This window comes from Oratosquilla oratoria, chromosome 38 (genome assembly GCF_046742065.1).
Source record: "Oratosquilla oratoria isolate Oo_2021 chromosome 38, ASM4674206v1, whole genome shotgun sequence".
Classification (NCBI taxonomy): Eukaryota; Metazoa; Arthropoda; class Malacostraca; order Stomatopoda; family Squillidae; genus Oratosquilla; species Oratosquilla oratoria.
This window is the reverse complement of record NC_134814.1, coordinates 26,870,634-26,894,805: the sequence shown is the minus strand read 5'-3', so window position 1 is coordinate 26,894,805 and position 24,172 is coordinate 26,870,634. Positions and strand designations below refer to the sequence as shown.

The 24,172-nt window shown below is 38.6% G+C and overlaps 1 protein-coding gene across 6 annotated transcripts in view; it reads left to right on the top strand.

Annotated features, from left to right (window-relative positions):
- LOC143020032 (serine/threonine-protein phosphatase 2A activator-like) overlaps positions 1-24,172 on the top strand; it is a 205,428-nt gene that overhangs the window by 131,425 nt on the left and 49,831 nt on the right. For all 6 annotated transcript variants that reach the window (XM_076176167.1, XM_076176165.1, XM_076176163.1 and 3 more), the window contains one exon: positions 14,528-14,753. In XM_076176167.1, coding sequence (XP_076032282.1) covers positions 14,528-14,753 — 226 coding nt within the window. The remainder of the gene's footprint in view (positions 1-14,527; positions 14,754-24,172) is intronic.

Below are 24,172 nucleotides of genomic sequence, written 5' to 3'. Positions count from 1 at the left end.
ATTAGGAGAGGAAAAGAGGGAGTAATTGGTGAGGAACAGTGTGGATTTAGGACGGGTAGAGGTTGTGTAGATCAGATCTTTGTGGTAAGACACATATGTGAGAAAGCTACAGGAAAGGGGAAGGATGTTTTTTGGGCTTTTATGGATCTGGAAAAGGCTTACGATAGGGTAGACAGAAAGGCACTGTGGGAGGTTATGCAGATATATGGGATAGGAGGAAAGCTTTTGGGAGCTGTCAAGAGTTTTTATGATAGTAGTAGAGCTTGTGTCAGGATTAGAAATGGAGAGAGTGAGTGGTTCGAGGTAGAGGTGGGACTTCGTCAGGGATGCGTTATGTCGCCCTGGCTGTTCAACTTATACATGGATGGGGTAGTGCGAGAGGTAAATGCAAGGGTAGTGGGTCAGGGATTGGAGATGGTTAAAGAAAATGGAAAAAAGTGGGAGGTGAGCCAGCTGTTGTTTGCGGACGACACTGCTCTTGTGGCAGGATTGGAGGGATTGAGGAAGTTGGTGACAGAGTTTGGGAGAGTATGTGATAGAAGAAAGCTAAAGATAAATGTGGGTAAAAGTAAGGTGATGAGATGTACAAGGGGTGAAAGTGGCAGTAGACTGGAAGTGAGCATTAAGGGAGACCGACTGGAGGAAGTGGATAGTTTTAGATACTTGGGTGCAAATGTGGCAGGGAAAGGTGGAGTGAAGGTGGAGGTAGAATGTAGATTGAGAGAAGCGAGTAAATGCCTTGGTGGATTAAAGAGTGTAATGAGGAATAGACATTTGGGAATGGATGCTAAAAGGAGACTATATGAAGGAGTGATTGTGCCAGCAGCACTGTATGGGGCAGAAACATGGAACATAAGAAAGAAGGAGTTTGAATGTGTTTGAGATGAGATGTCTGAGAAGTATGATGGGGGTTACTAGGCTAGATAAAATGGGAAATGAGGAGGTGAGGAGGAAAACGGGGGTGGAAAGGTAGTTGGGAGATAGGGTTGATGAAAGAGTATTAGGATGGTTTGGACACATGGAAAGAATGAGTGAAGAAAGACTAGTAAAAGAGGTATGGAAGGCAGATGTGGGGGGAGTGAACATGAGGGGATGTCCTAGGATGAGGTGGATGGATGAGGTGAAGGGGGCTTTGGGGAAGAGGGGAATGTCTGTTGAGGAAGGACGGGAGAGGACAGAAAACAGGGGTGAATGGAGAATGGTTGTATATGGATGATGTTGTGATGCATGAGGTGGAATGGGTGGGGGGATGGGGGGTGAGGTAGTAGGTGTGAGCAAAATTTGACGCAGCCTGAAGGGATTTCTCCCCGTCTTCTCCTGTTATGCATGGGGGGACGGAGAGGGGGGGTCGCCGATTTAATGAAGCGGCCTTGCTGTGGATGTGCTGTGTCTTGCGACACTGCTTCTGACCCAGGGCAGTGGACAAGGTGCAAGGTACAGGGATGACCTGTCATCCAGGAGGTGCTAAGATAAGAGGGAGGGTGGAGGGGTGTGGAGTGTATTCAGGGATGGAATGGGTGGGAATGATTTTATGCCTATTCCTTTTTGGCTACCCCCCTTGTAAGGGGGAAAAAGCCTTGGTATATGTATGTATATGTATTTATATAACTGCTAGATTGGCATGCTCAGCACAGCACTTCCTTTCGCTTTGGTGTCTGGAATGTGAATGGTGTAGTGGTTGGGTTGGGTTTGTGGAGGCTGTAGTAAGATGACCCTTGACTGAATACTTTTGTTTCATGGTGTAGATGGTCTGGAGGTGTTGTATCAGTGAGGTTAGGGGCTTGCATAATTCAACACTGAGTGTATATATTGTTTGCATACTGTAATGGTAGTTTCTTTGTTCACTTATAATGAGACATTCAAATTAATGATAGAAAGCTGATTTTTCTACCACAAATTGTGCATGTCAGTGGTAAATCACCCCAAGTTTCACTGTTTTACATACACAATTGTAGCTGTAATAAATTTCGATATTCATGAAAAAGTGAAAGTTTTTCCTATTTTCAAATGAACAAAAGTCCGTAACTATACTGAACTAAAAGCTCCATTTTTGTGTACAAACTCTACATAGTATGGAATGAAATATGACACAAAGTTATAAGTCTTCCTTTTAATTTGTGTAAATTGTATTTTTTTTTTTTTTTTTTTTTTTATGGCAATATTTCGTGATTTTTTTTTCCTGGTAAAAATTCAGAACACTCATTTAGAATAATCAGATACTGATAAATTTGTGTCATTTTGTGGAAAAAACACTGAATGAAACATGGAAAATTTTAGAAAGATTGATGAACTCTGGAGGAAGTTTTGTAATTTTTAAGTATAAAAATTACTGTTTTCAGAAATTGCATGCCGAGCTTGGCACATGGACTGAATTACCTCCAGAGGCATATGGGTGTCAATAAAATGGTGATGTATGGTGCCAATATATTACACCAGGCTTACTCTGTGTAACTGCTGAGCCAGAATAAAAGAACTGGCTCATTGTGTGCCAGAGTCCAAAGAATTGCATACAGTGTTATGATAGGCCTTTACCGGTTGAGCCAACCTCACCGCTGAGACCTCCAAAACATTGTGTCATCAAGTGGGATTTTCTAATTACCAGCGATGGGCCTCTTCTCCACTCTCAGCAGTGTTTCTGGTCATAAAGCATGATGGTACAGGCCTTTTAGAATGCACCAGGTACATAATGTTGCTCATCTGTCTGCTTCAGGCGCTTGCGTCTGAATACAGAAGGTCGAAACAGTTCCCTCTTTCTGTCCATTCTCTGGAGGACAGGCCTCATAGTACTTGCTGTGGACAGTACAGCGATGTCAACACTGTCAGCAGGCTGTGGTGTGGTAGACGTGGATTTTAAACATGGCGTGCGTAGCAGATAAGCTGGCTGGGGTGACTCACCTCTATCAACGCTTGTGGTTGCCGGCTTACTTCTCCGCCTTTGCCATATCTCCTCTTCTAAGTTCCAGCAACTCCCATCTTCTTAGTACCTTCTTGGATGGTTTAGGCATGGCTGCAGTTACGTAGCATACGAGATCACATGATAAAAGAAAATAATCTGTCAGTGGTGAAGTGTTACTTTCCACACACTTGTACAACACACTGCCATGCTCGTTTTCGCTATCACTAGTAGTGGAGAACATGCCAGAAGTCTCCAGAACATCACACAATGTTATAAACAAATTATTGCAACTTACGTAGATTATATTGTGATATCATGAACACGTGTATGTGACGTCATAATGTAAACAAAAGAGGTATTTCAGATTTCTTTGCCCAAAAACATAGTAAAAATTGCGCAATATCTCTGAAACTTCGCTGAGGTGTTGCCAATATATCAAGCTATTTTTGTACTTATTTTCACAATTTTTTGTAATTTTTCATTTTTACCCTTCTGAAGCAGTACGCCGTCCTTAAAGTTCTTTAAGCACATTGAGTCAATGTGTGCATTGCGTCTTTATGTTTGTGATGTTTGAATGACATGGATGTATTATATGATATGCCAAGAATCTTGGGTGAGTGTGTGTGTGTGTGTGGTATGAGGGTGTTGTTGATAAAGAGGAGTGGTATATGTTTGTGTACTGTCAAGTTGGTGAGAAGTGTGGCTGTGGATTTGGTTGGGGCTGTTTAAAATCTGTAGCAAACCAAGTGTTGAATATATTAAGGTATGGTTGAAGTATTTACCTAATGCTTGTTTGGTCCTGTCTCCTACTCTCTAATTTTCTAACATACCTAAACTCAAATTCATGTATGGTTCCAACTTAATCTAAAACATTGATTTCCAGTCATCATATTTAGATTTGATCTCATGTATTGTTTGAGCTTGGTCTATATCATCTAAGCTATTCCACATATACATCTATATGGAAAACTGTATTTCTTCACAAACTTTTGAAATGTGGTCTTTCTTAATTTACTTCCATAACCTCTTAAAGCCTTCCCATCTTTATTCAGGAGATATCTTCTATCAGTGCAATCTATCATGTTTAGTAGCCTGAACACTAATCATGTCACCTCTTTGATCTTGCAAAATTGGTAGATCTAGTACCTTTAGTCTTTCCTCATATGGTTTATCTGCCAGGCTGGGGACCAGTTTGATTGCTGCCCTTTGTATTCTCTCAATCTTGATTATATCCATCACTGTGTGGAGACCATACTATTGACAAATATTCCAGTCTTGGAAATATCATGGTCTCAATGAGTTTTTCATCATCTCTTCATCCATATAATGGAACACCACTTTAATCTAATACAGTAATCCATATGTCTCCCACAATCCTGCTGATATGTATGTCAGGTGACAGGTTGTCTTTTATCAGCATCCGAAGTCTTACTCCTCTTTTGCTTCTGTAATGTGTTCACTTCCCAAGGAATAGTTTTATGATGGCCTATTGCTGTTATTGCCCATTTCCAGTACGTTGCACTTTTTTATATTGAACTTTCCTATTCTTGGCTCCATGCAAAAATAATATGTAGATATTTTGCAGTATTCTACCATCCTCTTCATTTTTCACTCTTCTCATGATTTTTGCATCATCTACAAACATGTTGGCATAGCTTGTTGTTCATTCCATCATGTCATTAACAGACAAGAAACATTATTGGTGGAAGTATTGAACCTTGTGGAACTCCTCTTGTTATTGCTCTCCAGCTTGACATCTTGTCCTGTACTACTGTCCTGTGTATCTTTCCTTCAAAAAGTCTTTAATTCATTCAAATAGTTTGCCTCTCAGCCCTCCAACATGTTCCAATTTCCACATAAGTTGGCTGTGAGGTAGTTTATCAAATCCTTCTCTAGTCTTTCTTCCAGCACATCAATCATTCTCGAGTATTAGTATAACCACTTCAGTACAGTGATGCCTACATAGGCATCATGAGGTGCAAGTGAGTACATGAGGATGCCAGCATCAATGTCTTGATTATATATACAGTCGAACCTCGAAAGCCTGGACCCCGAATGCCCGGACCCTCGTATGACCGGTCGAAATGAACAAAGGGTGGACTTTTCAAGCAAAGTTCCCTATTTGTCCGGTAGGTGGCAGCAACGGCCGTACACGTGTACTCAAACCCGGCCCAGCCAAGCCGCGACAAGGGCTGCCGTTTCGTAGAATTTTGTACCAAAACGTAGTAAAATAGCGGCATGTGGCAACTGCACAAGGACATGAGGAAATTTTTTCTACATATCAGCGGGCTGTTAAAAACATTCAAAAACTCAAACTTTTGTTTAACCCCTTCCATACGGTGCCGCACACGTAGGCGTTATGAGGAGCAAGTGGATTCGCGACGCTGCCATATCGGCGTCTTGATTATATTTATTGTAGTCGCCCCTGTGTTTTTACATTCTCCCTAATCTGCTCTTAATCCCATTCTCTGTGGTTTTCAAAATTCACGGGTGAAAGAGAGAACGATCGATATAAGCTGTGACTATATTTTATGATGCGAGTATTATTATGACACGTCGTACGGCTGGCATTGGCTGCTGCCCGCGAGATTTAAGTCCCGTAGTGAAGTGGTTAAAAATCATAGAACTAGCTATCAAATAGTAAATGGTACATCAAAATATGACTTTTATTGGTAATTGTGTTACTTATAAAATATTATACCCCAAAAGATACATTTTTACTGTGTAGAAAAAAATTCTACGCTAAAGTTTCAGCTTTCTTTTAGCGATAATGATATATATATAAAAAAATAATTTTTATATCTTACTGAATATGTTAGGACATGGGGGCCTTATATACATTCAAGAATAAAAAAACTAGAACCAACATTTTGTCAAAGTTTGACAAGTATATCTTGCTATGAAAGTCTGCACACGCCCGAGAAAAATGTATGCCCCATTATGGCAACACTCCCATTCTACACGGCAGTGTAGAAAATGCGGCAACCCTGGCCGCCACCACTGTCCCGCATGCATACCTTCCGATATTTACAGTGTACATTATGAAAAATACAGTACAGTACACTGTATGTACAGTACATTTACATGCCTGTATTACAGTTATTATTACAGAATTATTAGTATTATAGCATTATTATTACAGTATTGTTATTATTACTGTGTTAGAGTATTATTCTTATGTGTTTCTATGCCATATACATTACCTATACATATACCACTATGAAAATCTATGGGTGTTAGGGCAATATTTTCGATGACCGGACCACCCTTCCCCCCAATTAGTCCGGGCTTTCAAGGTTCGACTGTATATATTTTTGTAGTTGTACATGAGTTACCCCCAGATTCTGTGAACTGGTTTGATCATGTTTTCTGTGTTTATTATTACTCAGAGTAAAAAAAAATAGTAATACAGCAGTGACTTTATATTTTATAATGCGAGTAGTGTGATTCAAATTACATATGGCAGCTGATGCTGCACATGACAATTTTAGTCATACTGAAGAGGTTAAAAGGTTTGACACACATGACCTTCCAGATCTGAAGTCAAACTGTCTATCACAATGTTCATCTTTTCAAGATAGTTGATCCATCGATTTTTCACAAGCCTTTCACATAATTTCACTATTGTACTGGTTAGTGACATTGGCCTGTAATTTAGTGGTGCTTCCTTGTTTTCACCTTTATGAATTGGCACTATGTTTTCCCTTTTCCAATCAAGTGGCACAATGCCTTCTTTCTATGAACATGTAGTAAGACTGTGGCTCTTGTCTGCTAGTTGTTCCCTACATTCTATAAGTATCCAGTTTGAGATTCCATCAGATCCTGAGGCTTTTGCCACATCCAATGATCCTAGGAGATTGAGATTTTTACTCACTTCTACATTTATATCTGCTAAACATGGCTTTTTGCTCCCCTCGCTTTTTTCTAAAAAGTTGCACTCTTTTGTGAAGACCAATTGGAAACCTTCATTTATTATTTCTGCCTGAGCTGAGTCCTCTTCAAAGACCTCACCATCTACTATAAACTTGGTAATTTTTTCCGTGTCTCAATTTACCATTTATGAACCTGTAAATTTGAACCTGCATTTATCTACTACACCTCTTTCAAAATTGCTTTCTTCTTTCGAATTCTGGTATAATCATTCCTAGCTTGTTTGTAAGCTTTTTTTGTTTTATTGCTTCTTTCCTTTCTCCATTTTCCCAGGCCACATCCCTGGCCTTTTTTGTAATCTCACCTGTTTTTGCTTCTTCCTTTGTCTAGTCTTTGGCGCATGTTTGTTCACTCCTTGGCTGTAAATGTCAAGAAAGATTTCACATTTCCTCTTTATTCCCTGGCCTTTTTCACGATCTCACACTTTTTGTTAAACCAATCCTGTTTTTGCCTCCTCCTTTCTCTAGTCTTTGGCACATGTTTGTTCACTCCTTGGCTGTAAATGTCAAGAAAGATTTCCTCTTTCCTCTTTATTCCTGTGGTATTCATGAATTCCTCCCAGTTTGTTTCTTAAAAAAAAAAATTCAACCCTAAGTAATCTGTTTTCCAAAAATTGGGTCTCCCTTGCCGGTGTGATTCATTCCTTGCCTCTGTTTCCTCATCCTCCGGCTGAAATTCAATTGTAACATGGTCACTTTTTCCTATTGGGCAAAGGTAATTCAAGGAGCTAATACTGTTAAGATCTTAGGGTAGTAACGGATCTAATCTTGTGGGAGTGTCATCTGCTCTGTTTGCATTATGATATATGCATGTAAATTATCTTCAGTAATGTTTGATTGAAGAGATAGTCTAAATAATAGTTTCAAAGTCTGTATGATAGTTCCCCTCTTCTGATGATGGTAGTGTATTTACCTAATTATAGTGTACAGGAAAGCAATGCTTGTTGGGTCCTGTTGCCTATTCTCTAATTTTCTAACATACCTAGACTCAAATTCATGTATGGTTCCAACTTAATCTTTATCTTTGATTTCCAATTATCATATTTAGATTTGAACTCACATATTGTTTGAGCTTGGTCAATATCACCTAAACTAGTCCACATATTTATACATCTATATGGAAAACTGTATTTCTTCACATTGTTTTGACATGTGGTCTTTCTTATTTTACTTCCATGACCTCTTAAATCCCCCATCTTTTAGACAGGAGATTTCTTCTGTCAATGCAATCTATCCCCTTTAGTGACCTGAACACCGTATTCATGTCAACTTTTTCTCTTCTATCTTTCAAAGTTGGCAGACTCATTCCCTTTAGTCTTTCCTCATGTGATTTATCTGCCAGGCTAGGGACCAATTTGATTGCTGCCCTTTGTATTCTTTCAATCTTAATTATATCCTTCACTCTGTGTGAGGACCATACTATTGATGCAAATTCCAGTCTTGGACATAGCATGGTTTCAATAATTTTTTTCATCATCTCTTCATCCACATAATGGAAAACCACTTTAATCTGCAGTAGAAATATCACTTGTATAATGAACCCATAGTTCAACAGCTGGCCACTTGGTATTGGTGGTGCCACTGATATGCCAATCAGCTTATGTAAATGGTGGGTTTGCAAGGCTGTTTTTTACTTCCTACTTCTATGATGAAACTAGTCTACCCTATTAGATAAGTAATTGATTCTGTTAGATTAGACTTGCCAGTATGAGTTTCAGTACGGAATAATTGTGGTGGGATGTGAGAATTACAGCAAGTGATTCACCATTCTCTTGAATCACATGTTGTACTCATGATCAACAGATATTACCCTCCTGAATGAGAGCTCACATATGACTGATCTATGGGTAATGGTGTGACATTATGCACACATATCCTGAACTCCCCACCCATGAGATTTGTAGTAATGCCCTGCAGTGCAGCGATAGTGAAATTATTTCAGCCCTGGGTGGGATTCAAACAGACCGCTACAGTAGTGGTTGCAAACGCTACCATTGCACCATCAAGTCATATAGTTTAGCAAGTGTTAGGCAAGCAGTTTCATTTGTTTACCCCACAGTGGTAAAGGTTCACATTTTATATTCAGCATACATGTTGACTTCTGGTTTTGAAAAAATTATTTTAGGTTTAAAATGTTGATTTATATACGGGCATATGCATTAGGTAAATATGATTATACCCCCACACCAACAATCTGCAAACAACAACACAGTATCTCTGCTCAAAGTGACTTATGGTCCCACCTGGAGGCTGTAGCGGGTTTTCTGAAGGCAGCAGACCTTGTACAAAGGAGACCAGGAGCAATGGATTGATTGATTGATCATTGAAGTACAGGTAGTCGTCGACTTACGACCGAGTTCGGTTCCGACAGACAGGTTGTAAGTCGATCTGGACGCAAGTCGGATTTTATATATATACAGCATATATTACCCTTTATATATTATTTTTGTTACTGTATATATGTTTTGTATATTATATTTAGCATACTGAAATAATCTTAGCATCTTTGAACTATGTTGTATAGTATTTTTAACCTTAATATAATTTTATCTGATTTTCTTTGGGAAACGTAGCTTAGGCCTAAGCATACTGAATAAAAACCTATCATCTTTGACCTATGATATTAGATACTGTATTTTTCAACATTTTTATTATTTTACCATCAGACTTTCTTTAGGAAACGTATGCATACTGAATAAAATCGTATTATCTTTGAGCTACGTTCTTTAATATTCATTAACTTTTTATAATTTTTGTTAGGAAACGCAGCCTAGGCCTACGCATACTGAATAAAGTCCTGTCATCTTTGACCTACAAATACTTTTTTGTTTGTTAAATTAAAATCATTGCAAGGCACAATTAGGAAAATTTCTATTTCAAAACACATTCTTTTCGTTTACGTACTATACCGAAAATATCGACAACAGAGCATAAACAAAGTTTACTGTTACATTTTATTAATCGCAAAACATAAAAATACAAAATGCTGTACCGAACATATTGTTATCGACAACAGACTAAGCATAAAAAAGTTTTACTGTTACATTTTATTAATTGCAAAACATATAAAAATACAAAATGTAAGGTAAAATTTTATTTCAAAACACATTCTTTTCGTTTGCGTACTGTACCGAACATATTGTTATCGACAACAAACTAGCCTAGGCATAAAAAAAGTTTTACTGTTACATTTTATTAATTGCAAAATATATAAAAATACAAAATGCAATGCAAAATTAGGAAACATTTTACTTCAAACAAACAAAATGAAAGAATAATTATCTGGCTGAAATGCTGACGCTGCCGGCAGCCTGCCAAAATTGTCGTACTTGCGTCTCATGGCGTGCAAAGTAATTGTACTGCACTGCCAGGCATAACATTGCAATTCTATTACTCTATTAAATGTTAAATATTATTGCACTATCTCGTGGTCGTAAAGTCGATCAGTTGTAAGTCGCATAGGTCGTAAGTCGACGACTACCTGTATATTCCTTGTCACTGTGTCTAGGTATTATGGAATGCTAGGAATCATGTCACAACACACACAGAGACCATGGTCAAAGCAAGACGTGCGATTCACGAATGAACAAATTTCAAAGCAAGCCTAGTTGTTTACAAAGATACAGTGAAGGGAGAAGTGTATTTGCTGTGACCAGAATGTAACCATCTTAGTATCCCCCCCCCCCTTTTTTTTTTTTTTTTTTTTTTGTGTGTGTGTGTGTGTGTCATTCAAAAGAAGACGTGTCTTTCTCAAACACCAAGGGAGTACCAAAGGTTTGAAAGAGGTTTTTTTCAGGGTTTGAAGGGGAAGGAAATATTATGCATAGAGGGTTAGAAATGTATAGAGAGCCCAGGTATAGAAATATAATGAGAAATAGAGATATTAATGACATTTTGCATGAATTAATAGAGTTCAAAAGTAAGTATAAAATAATGTACAAAAAAGTAGCTCTGCTAAGGAAAGCCAATGAGGAGAATAATAGGTAGATGACTTAAAAAAGGAATTAAGTTAAAGGGAGAAAATGAAAGGTTGAAAAATGAAGAATTAAACGCAAGCAGTGACTGAAAAGGTGGAAGAAAAAATAAAAGAAAATTACTTGCAGGAAATAAACAGTGGAAAGTTGAACAGGAATGTCAAAAAGTATCCTTTAAAGAAATAGTGGAGTAATAGGTCAAGGAGAATGCCAAGGAAATGGTGATCCAAGTGATTAATGAGGAAGACAACTTAGAGACACAGTGGATAAAAAAGATGCATTGTAATCTATGGCATTAAAGAGAAGCATGATGTTCCTAGATATCAGAGGGAAAAGGAGGAGAAAGAGATTGCTAAGGAAATTCTGAAAGAATTACAAGCGGAAGGACAGGGTTTGGATAGGGAAATCAAGACTTATAGAATGGGTAGATACTCTAAAGAAAAACAATACAGGCCACTGAAAGTAAAGCTTAGATCACAAACCATTGCAAAGGAAGTACTATCCAAAACAACGAAATTAGCAAATAGTGAACAGTACAAAAATATATGAATAGAAAAAGAAATGAGTGAAGAAAAAGAGAAAGAAAAATAATTTTTTTTTTTTTTTTTTTTTTTTTTTTTTTTTTTTTAGAGAGAGAGAGAGAGAGAGAGAGAGAGAGAGTGGTGGACCTGAGGCTGAGAAAATGGTATATAAAAAAAAAAGGAAATAAAGCAGACAGAAAAAGATGAGAAAGGAAATTAGAATTGGCTTATACCAATATAGATGGAATAACTTTAGGAAGGAAGGAATTAAATGATTATCTGGCCTTAGAAAAACTATATATAATGGGAATAGTGGAAACTAAATTAAAGTGTACTCTACCACCTAACACTGTGGAACAAGGTTTATACAATTGTTGGACGAAGAATAGAAAGGATAAACAGGGTGGTGGAGTATTAATTTTGACTAATAAAGATTTAAATGTAACAAAAATAACTGAAGGAGAAAATAATGTAGAATCAATTACAATACAAGTTGAAAGCAAATATATGAAGAGTAGAAAATTTGTAGTGGTGTATGTGCCCCCCAAAACACAATCCTGGACAGAAAGTGATCATTCCAAAATATTAGAAGATACAAAATACAAATTAACTAATATACTGAAGGACAGAGGAAATATAGTAATCATGGGTGACTTTAATTCAAAAGAAATATGTTGGGAGGAAATGACAGTGAAGGGTGGAGAGGAACTCTGGGGCAGCATCCTGTTCAACATGACCATCGAATACACAGTGACTCAGTGGACAAGGGAAAATACCAGATACATAGATAGTGAAGAACCATCAAGGTTGGATTTAATACTTATGACAGAGTCTGAAATTGTCTACAAAATTGATTACAAAACTCTGATAGGAAAGAGTGACCATGTACTAATAGAATTTGAGTTGAAAGAGCAAATGGATCAAAGCAGAAATGAAAAACATAGTATAGGAAGACTAATGTACAACAAAACAAATTTAAAGAAACTCAAAAAATTCTTTTGCATCGCAAACTGGGAAAAATTCCTAAATAAAGAAACAGGGATGGAAGAGAAATGGACCATACTAAAAGAAATTTATAATGAGGGAGTGAATAAATACGTACCTCAACAAAAAAAGGAAAGAACATACATAAAAAGCTGGTACAACAAAAAATGTAGTGAGGCTAAGGATAAAAGAGACAATACTTGGAAGAAATGGGAAAAAGACAAGAAAACAAGTAAATGGCTAATATACATCAAAGAAATGATTATGTAAAAATATGCAGAGATGAAAAGAGAAACTATGAAAAAAATAATAATAATAATAGCAAGATGCAAGGAAGAACCCAAACTGTTTTACAGGTATGTAAATGGCAAACTGAAGAATAAACAAGAAATAGAAAAGCTGTACCAGGGTAAATACGAATATACAGAAGAACTGGAAATGGCTGAAATTATGAACCACCACCTCAAATCAATATTCACAACAGAAAACTCGCCTAACTGTGAGGAAATAGAGAGATATCCCCCTCAATGAAAGAAATAATTGTAACACAGAAGGAAATCAGTGACCAAATCAAAACCCTTGATGTCAGAAAATCACATGGTCCAGACAGAATTGCAAATTGGATACTGAAAGAATGCATGGAGGAATTAACAGATAAAATATACAATATAATGAAATTCTCACTTCAAGAAGGAAAGGTGCCACAGGGCTGGAAGAATGCAAACTTTGTACTGATTTGTAAGGGAGGAAACAAGGAAGATCCATCAAATTACAGACCGGTCTCCCTGACAAGCACAGTAGTAAAAATTTGTGAAAAGGTCATCAAAAATAGATGGGTTAAGCATTTGGAAGAAAAAACTTTACTGAATCCAAATCAATTTGGATTCAGACAAGGAAGATCATGTACAACAAACTTGATCTGCTTCTACTCGAGATTAATAGATATGCAAGAGAGAGATGGTTAGGCAGACTGTGCCTTTCTGGACCTACAAAAGGCATTTGATTAGGTACCACACAAGAAACTAATAAGGAAAATAGTGGCATCAGAGGAAAATTATTGGAACGGATGAAAGACTTCCTGACTGAGAGGAAAATGAGAGTAGTAATTAGAGATAAATTCTCAAATTGGGAAGAAATGATAAGTGGTGTCCCACAGGGATCAGTATTGGCCCCGATCATGTTCGCCATATACATAAATGACATGGATGAAGTAGAGTGTTATATGAATTTCTTTGCAGACAACACAAAAATACTAAAGAAAGTAAGAATGGAGGAGGATTGCAACTTATTACAACATGACTTGGACAAGATCTGGAAATGGACTCAAAAGTGGGAAGTGAAATTCAATATCAAGAAATGTATAATGGAATTTGGAAAAAAGTAAAAACAGAATATTGAGAGATTATAATTGGTGAAGAAGAGATAAAAAAAGTAAACTCTGAAAAAGACCTTGGAGACATGATCAGCAAAGACATGACACCAGGCAAACATATTAATAAAATAGTTGGAGAAACCTACAATTTATTGAGGTCAATAAAAGTGGCATTTGTCTATTTGGATGAGGAAATGATAAAAAATTTAACTACACTAATAAGACCAAAATTGGAGTATACAGCAACACTATGGACACCCAGTACCAAAAAGAATATAAAGAAATTAGAAAGAATACAAAGGGCAACATCAAAACTGGCACCAACTCTTTCCAAAATGACATATTAACAAAGACTGTCCAAATTGGAATTAACAACTCTGGAACAAAGAAGGGAAAGAGGAGACCTACTATCTATAGAATTATGAAAGGAATGGAAATCTTAGATAAGAATGATTTATTGAAATGGGACAATGGAAAAACAAGAGGACACGAAAAGAAACACAAAAAAGATAATTACTGAAGAGATCTGAAAAAAATAGCTTCCCACACAGAGTGATAGATACCTGGAACAAATTAGACAAAGAAACAGAGTGTGCAAACACTATTCAAGATTTTCAGAAAAACTTGATGCTGAAAGATACAAAGACAGGTCACCACGAGCATAGCTCCCTTCCCGTATAATACAACTAGGTAAATACAAGGTTTAAAATATACATACATACCAATATATGTACATAGATGACAATATACTGTTCATGTTTCTGGAAAAATAATGTTGTGGGCTTTAACAATATGATTTAGTGTTTCCATTTTGGTAATTTATCATGAAAATGAGTACTGCTCTCTTACAGTTACTTGGACCTGGCTCGCAAGTTGCAAACAACATATAAGATGGAACCAGCTGGCAGTCAAGGTGTATGGAGCTTGGATGACTTTCAATTTGTCCCTTTTATATGGGGATCATCACAGCTTTTCATGAATCCAAAAATTGCACCAGAAATGTTTGTCAGTGAAAAAGTGGTCCATGAGAATCATGAAGAATTCATGTTTCTTCAGTGCATAAAATTCATTATGATGGTAAGTACTTCAGCATGTTAAAAAATAATATATATTTTTTATATGTACAACATTTACTGAAGAATAAGATTATAACAGACACTTAGTCTCCAGACTGGGCCCAAGATCTCTATGAACTTAAATTGTATTTCCTCCCCTTTTTCACATATGGAGACTTTACAACCAGTTACTACTATCCTACTTTCAACTGGTGATTAAGAAACAATCCCACACTACAACACAAATTATTATCTAAAGTTTCTTCCTAGAAAGATCTGTGGTAGGGGATGAGAACCAATGCCAGTCACCTTGGTAATGCAGTTCTCCAGATTTATTTATTTCATTCTTTTCTATTGTTATTACTATTATTATTTTTAGTAGTAGTATTATATATTTTCAAGTATATTATTTTATTTTATTTATTCTATTTTATTTTTTCTGCACCTTCAAGAGGCAACACTGAGATGGGGGATGGAAGACAACCCCCCTCCCCTTAAAAAAAAAATAAAAAAAAAATAAAATCCACTAGAGCTGAACTGGACAGCTAACCAGTACCCCGAGTGGATGCATGATTTGCTGGTGTAATGGTTAGTAACATGTGCCACCAGCACTGGGAAACTGAATTTGAATTTTTCACAATGTGAAAGTGAGATTCCCATTTTCCTAACGTGGTTCACATCTCACTCAGGCCCTGAAAGCTTCAACTATGTCAATAAAAACAGTAACTGCCCACCTTGAACAAGGGGATGTATGTTTGATGTATATGCATCCATGTTGGACAGAAGAGATTTCTTGATTAAGGATGGGAGGGCTTTAAGAGGTCATGGGAACAAATTGAGAAAGACCACATATCTAAAGGATGTGAAAAAATAGTTTTCCATATAGATGTAATTATACTTGAAATATCTTAGGTGATATAGCCCAAGATGGAACAGTACATTAATTTCAAATCTAAATATGATAATGGGAAATAAAGGATGGTGAAGTTGGAACTGTACATGAATTTAAGGCTAGGTATGATAAGTGTAAATGTAATAGTACTGGGAGACCTTAATGCTAGGGTAGGAAAGGATCCAATTGATGGAGTGGTTGGGAAATGTGGAGTTCCAGGAAAAAATCGTAGTGGAGAGTTGATGGTGGAAATGTGTCTAGAGAGTTGATGATAGCAAATACAGTGTTTCGGAAGAAAGTCAAGCATAAGTACACACGGGAGAGGGTGGTGGATGGAAGGGTGGTAGATAGAGCTTTAATGGACTATGTAATGGTAAATAGGATTATGATAGGAAGAATTAAGGATGTACATGTGCTAAGGGGAGAGGGTGGGGGAATATCAGATCATTTTCTGGTGGAAGGTAAATTGAGAGTAGAGGACAGATGGAGAAAGAGGAAAGGGACAAAAGGTAGGGAGGTGCTTAGAGTGAACTCTTTAAATGAAGAGGAAAAGGAGGAGTACAAGATTAGAAGAAGCTGAAGGAGGAGTGGGAGGGAGTGAAGGATAGAGTAGAGGAAGGTGTGGAGGAGGAATGGGGATGGTTCAAGGAGGGAGTCACAAAGTGTGCAAAGATGGTGTGTGGAACAAGAAGGACAGGAGGAAATAGAAGGAAGGGTAGTGAATGGTGGGATGAGGAAATGAAGAAGGTTGTAGAAGAGATGAAGCGAGCTTACACAGATTGGTTACAAAATAGGACGAGGGAGTTATATGAGACGTACAAAGAAAAGAAAAGAGAAGTAAAGCAAAAGGTAAAGGAGGCAAAGAGGAGAGCAGATGTAAAATGGGGTAAGAGTATGACAGAAAATTTTGAAAGTAATAAAAAGATGTTTTGGAAAGAAATTAAGAGAGGAAGAGGAGGCGAATCAAGTAGAGAAGAAAAGGTAAAAGGTGCAGATGGAGAGATGATAATGGAGGAGAAGGCAGTAAGGGGAAGATGGGCAGAATATTTTAGGGAGCTGCTAAATGTGAAGGAGAATAGGGAGGGAAAGATAGCTGCAGCTAAGAAAATGAGAGTGATGAGTGAGGAAAATGGAGGAGAAATAAGGAAGGATGAAGTGAAGGCAGCAGTTAAGATGATGAAAGTAGGTAAGGCACCTGGTCTGGATGGATGCCATGCAGAATGTCTTAAAAAAGGAGGTACAGTGATGGTGGACTGGTTGGTGAGGTTATTTAATGTTTGCTGGAGAGAAGGTAGAGTGCCGGAGGACTGCAGGAGTGCTTGTATAGTTCCACTTTACAAGGGAAAGGGGGAAAAGTGTGAATGTAGTAGTTTCAGAGGGATTAGCTTGTTAAGTGTAGTGGGGAAGGCTTATGGGAGGATCTTGATTGAGAGGATTAGGAGAGGAACAGAGGGAGTAATTGGTGAGGAACAGTGCGGATTTAGGACAGGTAGAGATTGTGTAGATCAGATTTTTGTGGTAAGACAGATATGTGAGAAAGCTATAGGAAAGGGGAGGGATGTTTTTTGGGCCTTTATGGATCTGGATAAGGCTTACAACAGGGTAGACAGAAAGGCACTGTGGGAGGTTATGCGTATATACGGGATAGGAGGAAAGTTTCTCGGAGCTGTCAAGAGTTTTTATGAGAGTAGTAGAGCTTGTGTCAGGATTAGAAATGGAGAGAGTGAGTGGTTTGAGGTAAAGGTGGGACTTTGTCTAGGATGCGTTATGTCACCCTGGCTGTTCAACTTATACATGGATGGGGTAGTGTGAGAGGTAAATGCAAGGGTAGTGGGTCAGGGATTGGAGATGGTTAAAGAAAATGGAGAAAAGTGGGAGGTGAGCCAGCTGTTGTTTGCGGACGACACTGCGCTTGTGGCAGGATTGGAGGAGGGATTGAGGAAGTTGGTGACAGAGTTTGGGAGAGTGTGTGATAGAAGAAAGCTGAAGATAAATGTGGGTAAAAGTAAGGTGATGAGATGTACAAGGGGTGAAAGTGGCAGTAATCTGGAAGTGAGCATTAAGGGAGAGCAACTGGAGGAAGTGGATAGTTTTAGATACTTGGGTGCAAATGTGGCAGGAAAAGGTGGAGTAAAGGTGGAGGTAGAATGTAGATTGAGAGAAGTGAGTAAATGCCTTGGTGGATTAAAAAGTGTAATGAGAAATAGAAATTTGGGAATGGATGCTAAGAGGAGACTGTATGAAGGAGTGATTGTGCCAACAGCACTGTATGGAGCAGAAACATGGAACATAAGAGAGGAAGAGAGAAGGAGCTTGAATGTGTTTGAGATGAAGCGTCTGAGAAGTATGATGGGGGTTACTAGGCTAGATAGAGTGAGAAATGAGGAGGTGAGGAGAAGAACGGGGGTGGAAAGGGAGTTGGGAGATAGGGTTGATGAAAGAGTATTAGGATGGTTTGGACACATGGAAAGAATGAGTGAAGAAAGACTAATAAAGGAGGTATGGAAGGCAGATGTGGAGAGAGTGAACATGTGGGGATGTCCCAGGATGAGATGGATGGATGGGGTGAAGGGGGCTTTGAGGAAGAGGGGAATGTCTGTTGAGGAAGGACGGGAGAGGACAGAAGACAGGGGTAAATGGAGAATGGTTGTATATGGAAGATGTTGTGATGCATGAGGTGGAATGGGCGGGGGGATGGGGGGTGAGGTAGTATGTGTGAGCAAAATTTTGATGCAGCCCGAAGGGATTTCTCCCCGTCCTCTCCTTTATATGGGGGGACGGAGAGGGGGGATCACCGATTTAATGAAGCGGCCTTGCTGTGGATGTGCTGTGTTTTGCGACACTGCTTCTGACCCAGGGCAATGGACAGGGTGCAGGGATGACCCGTCATCTAGGAGGTGCTAAGATGGGAGGGAGGGTGGAGGGGTGTGGAGTGTTTTCAGGGATGGAATGGGTGGGAATGATTTTATGCCTTTTCCTTTTTGGCTACCTCCCTAGTCAGGGGGAAAAAGCCTTGGTATATGTATGTATGTATGATAAATTGTAAAAGTAGGAGATGGGATTCAATGAGTATTTCGCCTTTCCAGTATACTATAGAAGTCTATTCAGGGTGAAGCATATATTGTGATTTACAACTAGCCATTCTACCAAATCAATCTTAGTAAATTGAGTCACAGGGAAGTAATCACCAAGCTAATAGTGGGTGGTGAGGTCTTTGAAGAAGCCTCAGCTCAAGCAGAAACAACGAATGAAAGTTCCTAATTGGTCTTCACAAAAGATAGGAAATTTTTGGAGGAAAGTGATGAGAGCAAAATTTCAGGTGTAGAAGATATAAGTGTAGAAGTGAGAGAAGTGTGCAATTTCCTGGGATCATTGGATGTGATGAAAGCTTCAGGACCTGATAGTATCTGAAACTGGATACTTGTAAGAATGTAGGGAATCAACAGCAGACAAGATTCAGTCTTATTAGATGTTCATTGAATGAAGGCATTGTGCCTTTTGATTGGAAAAGGTCAAATGTGGTGCCCATTCACAAAAGTGGAAATAAGGAGACATCACTGAAGAATGAAATTATGTGAAAGGATTGTGAAAGAGTGATGGACCAAATATTTTGAGGAGATGAACATTCTGACAGAGTCAGTTTGGTTTTAGATCTGGAAGGTTGTTTGTGTTGAACCATTTAAGCTTTTATGCGAGAGTGATTTATGCTCTGCAAGAGAGAGAGGGGTTGATGGACTGTGTGTATCTCAACCTAGAGAAGGCATTTGATAAAGTACCTCACATTCAACTTATGTGGAAATTGGAGCTCAGAGGCAAACTACTCAAATGAATGTAAGATTTTTTTTTAGAAGGAAAGATACATGAGGAGAGTAGTAAAGGATAAGATGGAGAGGAGTAGCAAGCAGAGTTCCACAAGGTTCAGTGCTTGCACCAATAATATTTCTTGCCTATGTCAATGACATGATGGAAGGTACAACGAGCTATGTCAGCATGTTTGTAGATGATGCAAAAATCATGAAAAGAGTAAAAAATGAGGAAGTTGGTAGACTTGCAAAAAGATTAGATTATTTTCGCATGGAGCCAATAATGGGAAATGAATTTCAATACCAAAAAATACAAAGTACTGGAAATGGACAATAGTGGCAAAAGACCATTCTTAAACTATTCCTTGGGAAGTGAACCCGTTACTAAAGCAAAAGAGAAGAAAGACTTGGGAGTGTTGATTTAAGACAATGTGTCACCTCACAGATATATCAGCAGGATTGTGGGAGACATATTGACTGCTACAGAAGATTAAAGTGGCTTTTTACTATACAGATGGAGAGATGATGAAAAAACTCATTGAAACTGATCCCTCCAAGACTGGAATATGCATCAGTGGTATGGTCTCCTGACTAGTGATGAAAAAAACAAAACATTTTTTTATTGGATTATTATTATTATTATTATCATTATTATTATTATTATTATTATTATTTTTTTTTTTTTTTTTCACTGCCAAACTTGTTCAGATATTAATATTGAGTATATAAAAACAGGTGTAAGTACTTGATTCATCCCTCCACATATGTGTACCTATCTTCAGACACTATGAAAATATGCATAAGTAATTGACTTTTTTGTCAGATACATACATATACCAAGGCTTTTTCCCCCTTACCAGGGAGGTAGTCAAAAAGAAAAAGGCATAAAATCATTCCCACCCATTCCATCCCTGAATACACTCCGCACCCCTCCACCCTCCCTCTTATATTAGCACCTCCAGGATGACGGGTCATCCCTGCACCTTGTCCACTGCCCTGGGTCAGAAGCGGTGTCGCAAGACACAGCACATCCACAGCAAGGCCACTTCATTAAATTTGCGACCCCCCCTCTCCGTCCCCCCATGCATAACGGGAGAAGACGGGGAGAGATCCCTTTGGGCTACGTCAAAATTTGCCCACACATACTACCTCACCCCCCCATTCCACCTCATGCATCACAACATCATCCATATACAACCATTCTCCATTCACCCCTGTCTTCTGTCCTCTCCCGTCCTTCCTCAACAGACATTCCCCTCTTCCCCAAAGCCCCTTTCACCCCATCCATCCACCTCATCCTAGGAGGTCCCTTCATGTTCACTCCCTCCACATCTGCCTTCCATACCTCTTTTACTAGTCTTTCTTCACGCATTCTTTCCATGTGTCCAAACCATCCCAATACTCTTTCATCAACCCTATCTCCCAACTCCCTTTCCACCCCTGTTCTCCTCACCTCCTCATTTCTCACTCTATCTAGCCTAGTAACCCCCATCATACTTCTCAGACACCTTATCTTAAACACATTCAAACTCCTTCTCTCTTCCTTCTCTCTTCCTTCTCTCTTCCTCTCTTGTGCTGTTGGCACAATCACTCCTTCATACAGTCTCCTCTTAGCATCCATTCCCAAATGTCTATTCCTCATTACACTTTTTAATCCACCAAAGCATTTACTCGCTTCTCTCAATCTACATTCTACCTCCACCTTTATTCCACCTTTTCCTGCCACATTTGCACCCAAGTATCTAAAACTATCCACTTCCTCCAGTCGCTCTCCCTTAATGCTCACTTCCAGATTACTGCCACTTTCACCCCTTGTACATCTCATCACCTTACATTTACTCACATTTATCTTCAGCTTTCTTCTATCACACACTCTCCCAAACTCTGTCACCAACTTCCTCAATCCCTCCTCCGATCCTGCCACAAGCGCAGTATCGTCCCCAAACAACAGCTGGCTCACCTCCCACTTTTCTCCATTTTCTTTAACCATTTCCAATCCCTGACCCACTACCCTTGCATTTACCTCTCGCACTACCCCACCCATGTATAAGTTGAACAGCCATGGCGACTTAACGCATCCTCGGCGAAGTCCCACCTTTACCTCAAACCACTCTCTCTCCATTTCTAATCCTGACACAAGCTCTACTATCATAAAAACTCTTGACAGCTCCTAGAAGCTTATCTCCTATCCCGTATATCCGCAAAACCTCCCACAGTGCCTTTCTGTCTACCCTGTTGTAAGCCTTTTCCAGATCCATAAAAGCCCAAAGAACATCCTTCCCTTTTCCTATAGCTTTCTCACATATCTGTTTTACCACAAAGATCTGATCTACACAACCTCTACCTGTCCTAAATCCACACTGTTCCTCACCAATTACTCCCTCTGTTCCTCTCCTAATCCTCTCAATCAAGATCCTCCCATAAGCCTTCCCCACTACACTTAACAAGCTAATCCCCCTCAAACTACTACATTCACACTTTTCCCCTTTTCCCTTGTAAAGTGGAACTATACAAGCACTCCTGCAGTCCTCCGGCACTCTACCCTCTCTCCAGCAAACATTAAATAAACTCACCAACTAGTCCACCATCACTGTACCTCCTTTTTTTAGACATTCTGCATGGCATCCATCCAGACCAGGTGCCTTACCTGCTTTCATCATCTTAACAACTGCCTTCACTTCATCCTTCCTTATTTCTCCTCCATTCTCCTCACTCATCACTCTCATTTTCTTAGCATTTCCCACTGCAGCTATCTTTCCCTCCCTATCCTCCTTCACATTTAGCAACTCCCTAAAATATTCTGCCCATCTTCCCCTTACTGCCTTCTCCTCCATTATCATCTCTCCATCTGCACCTTTTTCCTTTTCTTCTCTACTTGATTTGCCTCCTCTTCCTCTCTTAATTTCTTTCCAAATCATCTTTTTCTTACTTTCAAATTTTTCTGTCATACTCTTACCCCATTTTACATCTGCTCTCCTCTTTGCCTCCTTTACCTTTTGCTTTACTTCTCTTTTCTTTTCTTTGTACCCCTCATATGACTCCCTCGTTCTATTTTGTAACCAATCTGTGAAAGCTTGCTTCTTCTCTTCTACAACCTTTTTTATTTCCTCATCCCACCATTCACTACCCTTCCTTCTATTTCCTCCTGTCCTTCTTGTTCCACACACCATCTTTGCACACTTTGCACACTTTGAAAAAAAGTTAATTCGGACCTGTAATCTGCCAACTCAGCTATTACTTGGGTCTCATAGACATTTGGCAGTTGTGCAGCAATTTCATAAATGGCCTGCATTGCATCCACCTGAAAATCAACAATATTTTTAGTATAAGTGTATGATACTGCAACTTGTATAATTTTAAAGAGACACTACTTGTAATTTAGGTCAGGTGAATTAAGGTCAAGTAAGACTTGGAGGCATATGTAGTGGCATACGGGCAAGACTGGATTTTGGGGGTAATAAGAACATATCATTACAAAATGAAAATAAACACTACATACTGCTTCTTCACCCGAAAAGTGACATCCACAGTAACAAGAATCCACCAAGCTGGCTGCAAGGTGAATACTTTTCACCAGGTATTTCATCCTTTCACAAATTATTCCCTTGAAGGCATCTTCACTCTTGAGGATTTGGGATGAGGAGAGATTCTCTTCATAGGACAGTTTTAAATCACTGAACACTTTCATTACCAGAGAGAGGTTTTTATTGTCTCCTTCTATGGCAGTGATGGCATCTGCCACTGGCTTCAGGAGCTTGAGAATACCCTCAGTCTGATCCCAAAATACTTTTGAAAGTAGGAGCTTCCTAATGGACAAATCCAAAGATGGCTTGGCATCATTATTGATTGCAAGAGCCTGAAGTGCATGTTTGTTAATGCATACACTCTTCAGACACTGGATAATGGATCCCCATCTGAAACAAAGGAGGACAACAATATAAGTACCAGTATGAATTCTCAATTCAAAACATCTCAGCCACGAGAAACATTAAATGCACCATTAATAAAGAATTCACAGCAAGTTTACTGGCATAAGAATGAGATTTCAAATACTATTTTGCAAGTTGTGATCTTTAGCAATGAGTAATATACTAATAATTCTTACCTTGTTTTAACAGGCAGTTTTAGTGTCTGCTGTTGCCCCTGCTGTTGATGTTGTTTGAGTAGAGCAGTGAGCTTTTGGGACTGTTTGACTGCTTTGCAAACTTTTATGCAGTCAAACTAGATATTTTCTGCAGACTTGATCTTTGTTTTAGGTCTGAATATTAACTGCAGAGTGTGAGCCATGCAACCATATGGTTTTATGTGGGGATACTCCAACTGAAGCAGTTCCCAAGCCTTTTTTATATTAGAGGCATTATCTGTGCAGACCTCCAACACTTTCAATGGCCCAATGTCATCCGCTACTTTCTTCAGGAGATCTGCTATGTACAGCCCAGTGTGGCTTTCTGCACCTAATAATAAAACAGAAGCTATAATTAGATATTGTAGCATATTCCAAAAGTATAAAACTAATGAAAACTGGAATACAGAGAATTGACTATTAAATAATATTAATCTCTTCTTAAGATAGGAGGTTTATGTGAAATACTTTATTTTATTGTCTAAGTTAATTTTGTAATTGAGTCGTAATTGACTGCTATTTTAACTGAAACTAACCTGTTGCAATGCTGCTCCAAAATATGGGCCTTGGCACTCTCACAATGAAGTTTATGATCCCCTCATTCTTGTAATTATCCAGTATTT